Source organism: Kryptolebias marmoratus, linkage group LG22, assembly GCF_001649575.2.
Source record: "Kryptolebias marmoratus isolate JLee-2015 linkage group LG22, ASM164957v2, whole genome shotgun sequence".
NCBI lineage: Eukaryota > Metazoa > Chordata > Actinopteri > Cyprinodontiformes > Rivulidae > Kryptolebias > Kryptolebias marmoratus.
The window spans coordinates 27,080,065-27,092,445 of record NC_051451.1 but is presented as its reverse complement, the minus strand read 5'-3'; the positions used below and the strand labels follow the sequence as shown (position 1 = coordinate 27,092,445).

At 41.8% G+C, this 12,381-nt stretch overlaps 1 protein-coding gene across 6 annotated transcripts in view; it reads right to left on the bottom strand.

Moving 5' to 3' along the window:
* fgfr2 (fibroblast growth factor receptor 2) overlaps positions 1-12,381 on the bottom strand; it is a 40,381-nt gene that overhangs the window by 7,409 nt on the left and 20,591 nt on the right. For 3 of the 6 annotated variants that reach the window (XM_017424261.3, XM_017424265.3, XM_017424266.3), the window contains 9 exons: positions 11,717-11,907; positions 10,593-10,737; positions 8,249-8,448; positions 6,733-6,872; positions 4,076-4,197; positions 2,878-2,988; positions 2,276-2,466; positions 1,545-1,667; positions 126-196 (listed from right to left, as the gene is read on the bottom strand). In XM_017424261.3, the coding sequence (XP_017279750.1) occupies positions 126-196; positions 1,545-1,667; positions 2,276-2,466; positions 2,878-2,988; positions 4,076-4,197; positions 6,733-6,872; positions 8,249-8,448; positions 10,593-10,737; positions 11,717-11,907 (1,294 nt within the window). Of the gene's footprint in view, positions 1-125; positions 197-1,544; positions 1,668-2,275; positions 2,467-2,877; positions 2,989-4,075; positions 4,198-6,732; positions 6,873-8,248; positions 8,449-10,592; positions 10,738-11,322; positions 11,462-11,716; positions 11,908-12,381 lie in introns of all 6 variants that reach the window. The other 3 variants (XM_017424262.3, XM_017424263.3, XM_017424264.3) reach the window with 3 other exon arrangements.

Here is a 12,381-nt window from a genome sequence, read left to right as displayed (position 1 = left end):
ACCCCCCGCCGCCGCCGCCCTGAACCAACGCAGCACCAAAACACCTCAGGAAAAGAGCAGTGCTGGAGCATGTTTCCCTCAGGTGTGTTAATGAAGTCTGCATTCAGTAACAGTGGAGCACTTACACGTCACTCTGGTGTGTGTAGACCCGGTCAAAGAGCGCCTCTGGAGCCATCCATTTTACCGGGAGACGACCCTGAAAACACACACACACACACAGAGGTGAGCCGAAATCAAGCCGTAAATCACCCTGAACTCTTTATTTCCGGCCTCACTGGGACGTCTGAGATGATTCACTGCTGCAGCGTCTCCTGCAAAAGCAGATACGTGAATGGGGCGTTTAGGGAACGGCTGTCTGGAAAAAGGATTCCCGAGAGAGCATTTACTTCGTTGGAGCAACAGAGGTGATAAACAGGGTCACAGATAAAGGAGAGTTTATCTCAGTGAACCATTAAAGCAGACGGAGAAGCTAAGGGTACCTGACAGGGTCAAAGTGTAGAATAAATAATCTCATGAGCTGAATGAACTGAATTATTAAAAAGCATAAATAAGTCATTCATTTCAGCTGCTTTAATTGTTTTCCTGATTTTTTATTTCTACTACTTCTTCAGCTCATTCGGGAGATGCTGCTTTGACTTTTGGTTTTTGTAACTTTTATACTTAAAAACATTTAATCTCATTTACAAAATCTCTCCCATAGAAACGCATCAAGATCACTTTGTTTCCGTCAAAACATTGTTCTCTTTGAAATCTGCGTCAGCTGACTGGTTCCATTTTTGTTTTCTTATCCTACTTTTTAGTTTTTCGTTACCATTCTGCTCCTTTTATCTTTAACAAATCAGTGTCAGTTTCTTCAGCAAAGTCATTCAGACCTTAGAATCCAAATTGCATTTCAATAGTTACTAATGAGTTATAAGTTTAAATTAATTATATCAAAACTTAACATATGCAACACATTTATTGAACATTTCAAAATAGGTAAAAGAAGGTTGTGATTCGTTCCGATGTAATAAAGTAAAACAGAAAAGTTATTTTCAAATGATCGGGACAGTGTTGGCTCAGTCTGCTGTCATTGTCCCAGCCCTCACTACCATCATCATTTGTGAATATTGTTGTGGCTGTCAGCTAGTTCTCAGCAGGATCATGCATGCAATGAAAAGGCAATCATGCATATTAAATGAGGATGTGCACACAGCGCTGATCTGCGATGGGAAAGACAGACACCACTGGGCAACTATGGAGATGTCAGTTATATTTAGGCTTCTTCCCTCTCCCTGTGTCTTTGTCTCACTTTCTGGCTAATTGTATAAATGCCGATGAAACCCAAAGAACAAGAGACCGAGGGGGTAAACAGGCCTGAGTCGCTAGAAGCTCCACATTCACATCTTGCATGGGAACCTGCAACTTTTGCCAAGACACCAGCAGAGGAAAAGAGCATAATGATAGAACAAAGAGTATCAGAAAACAGGACTGATTTCACACTGAAGCTCACTCCAAAACAGTTTCCACCCTTTCAGTAAGTTGGATACATGTTGAGGACTTACATTGGTGGTCTTTTTATAGTAGTCGATGTTGTGGACGTCCCTGGCCAGCCCGAAGTCGGCAATTTTCACAACATTGCTCTCTGTGACCAGGACATTCCTGGCTGCCAGGTCTCTGTGTATGCACTGGGAAGGAGAGAGTGGAAACAAAACAAGGAAGGAGGGGGGAAGAAGGTCAAAGAGTGGAAAAAGTGAAGGAAGAAGATCAGAACTAGTCCATAAAGTACCTCTGAACAGGTGCTAAAAAGAGTTACAGAACATGCAATCATCCAGAAATCTCTTGCAAAAAGAGGCGAGACATGAAAGTATAACTGAGTACACAAACAAGCCCGGATGTGTGGAGATTCCTCACATTCTTGTCCAGATATATGTCTGGTTGTATAAAAGCATCTGAATGTATACGGATATGTTTACACTAAAGCGTGTGTGTGCGTGTGAGTGTCACATTCCAACAGCGAGTGGAACCGTGAGGCTCGGTTTGGCTAACATGGCTGTAACCCCATTGTGAAAACTCCCAAATTTTTCCACACAGAGGGGCTTTTGTCATGAGCTGAGAGACAATGCGGGGATTGGGCAGGGGGTACGGGTGGTGTTTTCAGGGGACAGTGTTCCCACAAGCTTTAAACCCTTCCTACAAACTGCCGTCAAACGCTCTGGCGTGGAATGTCTGGGCACCCAGCCGGTGAAAAGGTTGATATGACAGCAGAACATTTTGTGCGTTCGCGTCTTCTTACCTTCTGGGATGCGAGGTACTCCATGCCCCGCGCCACCTGATAAGTGCAGGAGACGAGATCTTTGAAAGTGAGCTGTTCGTCGGAGACACGGGCAATGTCGTAGGAGTACTCCATGCCGGGGGGCCTGCGGGCTCGGAGGTACTCCCTGAGGTTTCCTTTGGAGGCGTACTCAACTATCACATATAGAGGTCCTGCAATGGACAAGCATTCAAGTTTATGTCTAGCAATTATTCAAATAAAATGAAAACAATAAGGCTCATGCATAAAAAAGGACAAGGTATTACAGGTTTAAAACTGAATTAAAACCTGAGCAGAGTATGCTACCTGCATCTTTCATACACAACATCACATCAGCAGCAGCAGCTTGGCAAAATAATCTTTTGCTTATTTTAATCAAAAATCTCTTTTTGCAGACCTAATTTTTCCCAAAAGTCCAATAAAATCCTGGTTTTTATTCTTTCTCAAGTCTCAGGAGCTGCTTCTGGCCTCCGGGCCTTATTTTGCCCTTGCATGTTTTAGAGCAGCTGCAGGGAAAAATACAATTTGTGTATTTGTTTAAAAAATCCTAACATCTTTAAAGTGATTCTCCCCATAAAACTCACCATCCTGAGTGCAGGCTCCCAAAAGGTTGATGATGTTCTTATGTTTGCCGATCATCTTCATCATTTCCATCTCTGACACCAGGTCAGACAGGTCTTTCTCCGTGGCATCGTCTGAGAACAGAAAGGTTTACACTGAAGGTTGTCTGGAGAAGGTCAGCGAAACAAGCCCACCCTGACGCTGGCTCGCTTTACTTTTCGGTTCAACACGGCGCTTCAGGTGAAGCAATGTGGGCTAAAGTTACAGAACCCAGAAAAACAAACACAACCTTTCAGGGCAGAGAATGAGGAGCAGGAAAATTAAAAAAAAACATTCAATCTGGATTCATTGTGTGAACGCTGAGTCAGCATTCACAATATTGTCTTCCAGGTTTTTATTTTTCTGTATAGTTTTTGTATTCCAATTATTTCTGCAAACTATTTATGTAACTTTTATACTTTTCCACTTTATCTACAAACATTTTCCCCAAAGAAATACATCAAGGTCTTTTTATTTCCATCAAAACTTTCTTCTCTTTGAAATCTGCTTCAGCAGTCTGGCTGTATTTTAGTCTTCTTATGCTACTTTTAGCTTTTAATGACCCTTTTATTGCTTTTAACTACTATTAGCTTTAGACAGCATTTTGCTGCTTTTGGCTTTTAGCTTGCATTTTGTCTTTTCACATTTTAGCAGTCATTCAGCGCTCAGCGTTCTCCCTGCATTTTCACAGAAAATGTGATTTCTCTTCATGGACCTGTTGAGACAGTAGAGGTTCACATACTAAGTTATCCAAGATGGCATTCCCCGCATTCCTAAGCACCTGAAGCGTATCTGGACTCATCCTAAACAGCAGATGAGGAACATCCTGCTGATCCTGACTGTTCCCTGCAGCCAGCGTCTCAGTGTCCCCATCCCTCTGCTTTCATTAACTACAGCAGCTCAGCTAACTTGACTCGCCTCTTTGTTTTGGTGCTGACTGGTCTCTAACCAGCTGCTGCTCTGGGGTCAGGTATGTGACTGCCCCAGCCCCTTACTTATTCAACCCACCTTTCTCAAGCCATCACTCAGCAAGCAGCAATAATGAAGGCAACCCAAGGCTCCACCTTGCACCTTCGCTGAACCCTCACTACAGAATAAATCACCTACAGAATACCCTCAGACAGAATGAAGAGGCGTGCATTTAATCCCAGTTAGACATTTACCAACAAGAGACCCACTCACCTTTCAGCATTTTGACTGCAACGGTAACGGCCTCCTTGGGTTTGTCCTTATCGATGCCCAGCGCTTCAGCCATCACCACTTGGCCAAAGCAGCCTTCACCTAAAGGTTTACCCAGGGTCAACCTGCACACGCACAGCAAAACATAAAGACAGAAAACAAACAGGAAGATGATTAGCAGCTGAAGTGTGTCACATGACCAGCCTGTTGCTTCGACCCACCCATTGTGCAGATATAAACAGGTCAGATAGTGCGAGAGCGACAGAGTTAATGAAACCAGGCACGGAGCCAGTTTCCCAGCCTCACCATGTCTGTTTTTAACCACATCACTTTCTCTGTTTCAATCAGATTCCTCTGTGTGAGTGCTTTATTGGCTCGGTGGCTGCAGGCTGAGCCAAAGCAGTAGGTAAGGAAAGCAGACGTGGCAAAGATAATTGGCTGATAAAGCCGGAGAGAGCCACTTCTCTCTAAAGTGTTTACCCCGGCTTGGCATGTTCCAGTACACACACTCTTTACAAGTCATTACTCAGGGATTAGCTTAGCCCCGTGTTAGCTTGTCACAGATGCTTTGTTTCACCTGACTGTAATAACAGTTCAAACTTAGGCATGTTTTTAAAGGAAGGGAATAACTGGAGTGTTTTTACTCTCTAAACTCTGTCACATGCTTTTTTTGCTCATGTCTATGTGTGCATGTAATCTTAAAAAACAGATTATGAGCAAACTTATGGTGGTAGTAGCACAGACTGATCCCCAGCACATATTCTAAGCACTAACAGATTGCACAAGATCTTTGTTGTAAAATTTTGCCACTATTTGGAGTCAACTCTGCCTGCAAAATACCTCATGAGCCACTGGATGGATTTTAATAAAACTTTCAGGAAATAATCACTGGATGTAACTTTACAGCTGATTAACTTTTGGAGTTAAACACATTCAAGATGGTCGCCACATGTAGTAAACCTTAACCAACACATAAATGGCTAAAAATCAGTCAGTTTTACAGTTTTATTGAGCTAAAAATGAGATGATAGTAGCTGGGAGTCATCCTAAACACATAATCCAAGCATTACCAGATCATGTGAGGTATCTACATGAGATTGTCCATAAAGTCATTTACATCTACAGCTCCGGCATTTCTTAACAAAAGATTATCTTTGCCTAAAACTCTGGCATGAAAGGCGATGGGTGATATGCATTCCTTCAAGGTGTGCTTGGTCTTTATTTATCTTTTTTATTTTGCAATTCTTCAGACCTGCAGCACAAGTTTGACCCTTGAACCAGTCGTGTACCTGCTGTTTGTTCATTTGATTGACATGTGTTGGCTCCGCCCCTAAGCCCACTGTCCAGGCTAAGTAAACACTCGCTGCACAAGGCAAAGCTGAGGGGCCCAAGGACGGCGCCCTGCTGTAGAAACACAATCCCCTGTCTGTCCACACATACTCAATGGCAGCCATTCTGTCCATCCGGCCGCGCATAATCTATGGGGTTTTATTTGTTTGGTTTTAGGGTTTTTAGACTCCTAGCAAACAGTAAAAGTCAGCATTCCTCAGAATTCTGCAACCCCAACATGATCCCTCAGGCACTGGAATGACAGGCGAGAAATAAAGACCCAAACAGAGCGGGACAGAGAGTTATTCAGTCCAGACAAAACATCCCCTTTTTGGTCCTTTTTGATTAGTTTCATTACTTATTTTCGCCCATGTGTGTGTGTTCGTGTGTTCGTTGGCAAAATATTTCATAAACCACTGGACAAACTCTAATGAAACTTGGAGTAGTCATAGGATGTACATCTACAACTCATTATTGATCATGATTCAAGATGGCCACCACAGCCAACGGACTTTAGGAAACACAAAAATCAGCCAATTTTACAGATACTGAGCTGTAATTTAGTGTTCAAGTAGCTGAGAGTCATCACAACACATACTCTGAGCCTTACATCTTGCAATATTGCATAAAATTATTTTAAAGGTTTGACTGAAATGACTGTGACTGTGTGATTCCTCAACAAAAGATGATCCAAAGTCTAAAACTCTGACGTGAAAGCTGGCGGGTGATATGCATTGCTTTAATTAAAGTCAGACGTTTAGCACACAGGGCCGTGAGCAGGAAGTTCGGCTGCAGCTGGAACGATGAGGCTCGGGTCAGTTTACTGCAGCACCAACACATGACTCAGCGGCATTTGTCTCAGACACCACAGACATTATGCACCAATTAGTTTCAACTGATACAGAACAATAGTTTTCTAATTGTTTACCAGCTGAGTACAATCAAGTGAAAGTGATTAATGACTATCGCACTGTACAGGGGCTGTGCTACACAATACCAGTTTGTACACAGCACAAATGAACATTAAATGCAGGAAGACACTAAAGGATTAGCATCCCTTGGAGAAATGAATATTACGCTTGGAGTATGTGCTGGGAATGAATCTCAGCTACTACCACATCAAATTTTAGGCTAATATCTATAACATGACTGAATTATAGCCATTTTTGTGTTGGCTAATAATGATTAGTTAGAAGCATCCTTTTTTAATTGGATTGACTGTCAAAGTTAGTCAGCTGTAGATGTAAATCCAAATGATTAATTCCAGAAAGTTTCATTAAAATCTGTCCAGTGTTTCTCAGAGACTCGAGCCTTTCGGCAGCAGCTCTCACCTGTCTCGAGGGAACTCCCACCGAGGATCCTCCGGAAGGTCGTACTCGGGGATCGGCTCGTCGTGTGCCGAGCTTCGCCGTGTCGTGATGCGCACCAGAGGTGTGCTGGAGTTCATGGAAGAGCTCGAATCCGCCGACACCTACAGGATGAAGGAGACTTGGCTGATCACCGCAGTCTGAGTTCACAGGTCGGTTAAAGCTCCAAGGCATCTCCAGAGGATTCAGAGTGTTTAAGTGTTAAATTTACCACGCAGACATTCAATCACACCGCTTTGTTTTGTACCTGTGTCTGAAAAGAACATGCCTAATTACTGCACCTATTATTTTAACATTAGCACAGGGTGTCCCTGGGTCAGAGATAACATTTCGTGTATTATTAAGAAGTGAGCAACTACAGTCATTTCTGTGAATTTGTAATAACCGTTCACCTTGGCTATCATGCCCGGGGCTCATCTTTGCTGTCTCCACCCTAACCTTACCTTGACACAGTAATCAGTCGCTCTGCAGAATGTAATCAGACACTTTCTGAACATTTCTGGTTTCCCTTGAGGCAGAAGAAAGTCTCACATTCGGTTGAGGAGAGGAATAAAAACCTCTGTAGTTTTCAGGGTTCAGCAGGAAATGAAGCCTTTAAAATTCAGTAGAATGCAAGCGAGGGATTATCCCAAACAAGACAAAGCAAATATTGTTTTGTATGATAGAGCTTTAAGCAGGATCTGTGGACGGCACGGTGAACTGTATTTACAGATCTGTGGAAGTGTTCCTGAGCAGAACAGAACCAGATCACCAACATCCAGCCTTGACCTTTGACCTCAGAGGTTTCTACAGATTCTTGAACTCTTTTGGTGATATTATGAACTGTAGATGATGTGATATTCAGCCTTCATAATTCTGGACTAAGGAACATTATTCTGATATTGATCTATTATTTTTAAATGCAGTTTTTCTTAGTCTTGTGAACCCCTGCCCATCTTTACTTCTGACAGATTCAGCCTTTTAAATGCACGTTTTATCCCCAGTCCTCTTACTAATCTGTTGCTAATTAACCTAATTAGTTTCAAAATCAACTGTTTCTTATTCATACCACTTACTTTACAGCCTTTTGTTGCCCCTCACCCAACATTTTTGAGACGTGTTGCTGCAATCAAACTCAAAATTACATTAAAAAATGGTACAATTTCTTATTTTTAACATTTGATATGTTCACTATGTTCCATTGTGAATCAAATATGTTTTTTTTAACATTTTTAAATCATTTTGTTCTGTTTTTATTTATATTTTGCACAAAGTCCCAACATTTTTGGAATCGGGATTATGTTTTGTGTTGTTTAATTTCTTATCAAACAGCAACCTGGTTCAATAATATTGCTAATGAATGTTCATGGGAACAAATAAAAGAATCAGTCTAATAAATAAAATGAGCAAAAGCAAAGTTATTTTAGATTTAAACTCTGATTTGTTGTGTGTGTTTTCCTCTGGAAGTGTTAGATGCCATTAGAACTCTTTATCTACTTTCTGTTACCTGGCGGCGCAGGGGGATCTGTTTGGTCAGCTTGTGGACCGCCGGCTGGCCACCAAAGTCAGGCTTCTTTGCGGTGTTCCTCATGCGGCACACCACTGCTGTGCCCACCAAGCAGGCGATGATGAAGACGCCAACGCAGTAGATCGCGATCTCCACATAGTCTGGGGAAACTGGCTCTGGGGGTTTCTCAAGGGCTGAGAACAGTGATGTAACAGAAGTTAGACAAAGGCTGGAAGAAAACTCTCCTTTGTACGTAAATATCAGGAAAGCACAAAGACAGATGTAGAAATAGAAATATTTTGTAGCATCTTAATGTCTCCTTTTAGCCAAAGGTATCAGCACGCCTGCTTCTGTAGTCCGATTGTGGCTTTATTAGTGTTCAGAGATTTTAAATCATGACTCAGCAAGTTCAAACAGACCAACATATGTCTGTCCTGTGTGACAATACAAGAGACGCAGGACCTCTAGCATTAGGTATACTGCCTGAATTTCCTGTCTGTGAAATGAGCACAGTGTGTGTGTGTGTGTGTGTGTGTCATAGAAAAACAAGGTTGTTCCGTGAATGCATAACCCTACAGACCACAAAAAGACTTGAGCAGCACAGCCAACTAAATAGGCCAACAGCCAGCTGGAGGTGAAGCATGTTAGGAACTTTTTTTTGTTGTTGCATTCTTTCAATGTGTTAGTCCAAAAACCACAACACATATCCTGAATTCACAGCCACAGAGGCACCAGCAGAGTAGCGTGGGCAGAAAATACTGAATATACACTAACTCCCAAAGAAAAAGGCTTGTAATCATTAGGCTACATTGTTTAGACATAATAAAACAATCTTGCTGCAACATTGGAGATGATTAGATGTTTTTTTGAGAGACGTAGACTGTCAGCATTAAATACCCACTGTACCTTTGGCTAAAAGCTGCTTGTTTTGTGCACTGACACTAAGTTGTACAGTGCCTCCCAAAAGTATTCATCACTTCTGGTAATATTTCTATTTTGTTGCCTTACAACTTGGGATTTAATTGGGTTTTTATTTTGATGAGATTCTGTGGCCAAACTTGAACTTTTAGGCCATAAAGGACAACACCATGTCTGAGGAAAATCTACCACCTCTCATCATGCTGAGAACAAAACCTTTGTGAAAGCATGGTGGTGGCAGCTTCATGCTGTGGGGATGTTTTTCATCAACAGGGACTAGAAACTGGTCAGAGTTAAAAGAAGGATATCTGGAACAAAATACAGAAAAATTTTAGGTGGGGTCTTCCAGAGATTCGAGGCTGGGACGGAGGTCCACCTTCCAGCAGGACAATAACCCTAAACATTTTGAGAAAGCAACACTCCACTGGTTTAAGGAGAACCAGTTAAAGGTTCTGGAACGGTCCAGTCAAAGCCCATACCTCAATCCAATGAAGAAGAATGGACACAGATTGGTCATCTGAAGGTCTGAAGAGACCTGGGGATGGAACTACTGCAGAAGGTGGAACTACAAAGCATAAAGTTTTGGGGTCTGACCACATATGCATACCATTTTTCAGTATTATATTTTTTAGAATTGCTTAAAACAAGTTATTTTACTCATTCAACTCATTTAATTTGTTATACATTTATAGAATTGCTTATAATAAACAGATAAAAAATCCTTTTAAATACCAAGTTGTAAGGCAACTAAACAGAAAGAATACCAAACGGGATAAATACTTTATGAAGGCACTATATACGTTTGACACTTCCGTACGCATAATTACTGTCTCAACAATGAGCAAACATTTGATTGAACAAGATGATGAACATCACATTCACATGCATGAGTCAATAACTGTTTTAAGGCAGAGAGGTTTGGCTCTGATAATTCAGAAAGTCAGGCCAACATGAAGCGAGTGTTGACCCATACCTTTCCATTTTTTTATGTTTAAAAGAGAGAAGCAGGGAGCCTAAAATAAGCCAATTATCAGAGCCAGAAGAAAAGAAAAAGAAGACACCTAATGGCATAAATTATATATATGTGTGTAAATATATATATATATATATATTAAAGTAGAAGGAGAGAGATGAGAAGACTGAAGACAAATCCTCAACTTCTTTTTTTTTTAGAATCTAGAAACACAAGCTGAGTTAGGAGTTTGGCTTTATTATAAGTCACTTGGAAACTGCAACGTCATCTTCTCTGAGCTTTCAACAGCTCACCAACCTGACGTTGAGTGTGCGCTAATATTTGAGTTGGGCAAATGGGATTCCAAGTTGAGGATTTGCCTTGCATGAAGATAACCAATAACTATTCAGAACCAAAAAAAGAAAGGATAAAAGATAAAACAAAAGGACATCATAAGAGTTCATATACCTGGAAGCACTGTCAAAAAAGCAGTGTGATAGGAGATCCCAATAGAATTACCCGCCAAGCATGTATACTCCCCAGCATCCTCAAATGTTACATTGGGCAAGTAGAGAACTTCTATCTCCTTATCTGTGGTGTTAACACCTGCAGTCTGGAAGGGGAGAAGAAAAGGAGGAGGAAAGAAAGGGAGTGTGAGAAAAGAAGAAAGTGAAGATCGAAAGAGATGGAGAGAGAGAAACAGAAAAAAATGAGACCCACAGCACCAGGAGGGAAATTAGAGAAGCTGGATAGTGTCCATCGTTGAGGTCCCATCTAGAGGAAACGACTCTGGGAGTGAGGAGGGGAAGACAGAAGCTGATATACCATATAAACATGAGGAAATAAAACCCAAAACACCAAAAACCAACCTAGAAGGTACCCATCACCCACAGAACCTGCTTATAGAAACCAGTCTAAACCAAAAGACTGAACTGAAAACATGCACAAAAACACAGGAAGCATGGAGAGCACTGCGACACTTTCTCTGCAAAAAATGCACTAGCTGTGACTAATCATCATCTAGTTCTGTAGGCCCAAACAGTGCTTCCATGGCGGCACCAATCCCAAAGTGGTGGGGGTGGGGCAGCTAAAAGACAAGGTTGTAACATTTGGGAGAGAGAGAACATCCACGAGCCCAAGGACCACCAAGAGACCACCAGAGAGCAGCGGGGAAGGAAGGGAGGGTCTCAGGGTTTACCTGGGATGACCGTGAGCCAGCCCGACTGGCTGGCCTTGCCTATATAATTGGAGACTTCACAGATATACTCCCCAGCATCTTCCTCAGTCACATTGGTGAGGGTGAGGATCTCCACATCTGAGCTGTTAATGCCTGACCGCTGCAATCCACACACACACACACTTAGAAACATCAGACAAATGAGCAGAAACAGTCAAGTCTTCGCTGCATCGTGACATCGTGAACAGAGCCAAGAGCCAGCAGGGAAAAGATCCGTCCGCTCAAAAAAGGAGGGAAGGCATTTTGTTTGTTTTGGGGCTTTTGGAAAAATAAAGTGTCTACAATCACAGACACCTAGGACAAAAAAGGCAAAAGTGTGTACTTTATTAAGAAAAGAAAAATCAAAGTGTTTTACCTTCAACACTCTGACGTAGGGATGTCCATCAGGGCCTAACCGACTGCCGTTCCGAGTGATGTGTTTAAGCCACTGGATGTGAGGCTGCGCGTCGCTGTAGACCTTACAGACAAAGCGGGCATCCTCTCCAACACGTACAGTGGTGTTGGCAGGCAGACCAGCCTGGAGAATGGGCCGGTGAGGAGACCGTTCTGTGCAAAAGAGACAAAAATGTACGTTTAGCAGACTGGTTCAAGATTGATAAATACAGATGTCGATACACTGGAACCCTTACTGCTCACTGAAATTATGTAAACAGTAACTCATTTTAAAACAATTGTCTAATGTGCATCTGCATGCCTTTAGTATGTGATAGAGCAACTAAATATTTGTTGTTTATTTTACAAAGATATGCTAAAATAGTACAGGCAGATCTGTTGGTATCCTTTAAAGACATGATTATCCTGTTTCAAACTATGTTTCAAACAAATGTTTGACCCTAATTAGTGTCAAAAGTCCCTTCAAGCTTTCCATCAGCCATTCAGCCTATTTAAAGCGAACAAACAGCTCAGAGAGAAGCCAGGAGTTTGTTGTCATTTTTTTCCTGTGAGTAAAAGATTGGAAATACCTTTGTATCACCCTTATATCTCCAGCTATCTGCATTCTTTTTTTTTTACAAGTAAACA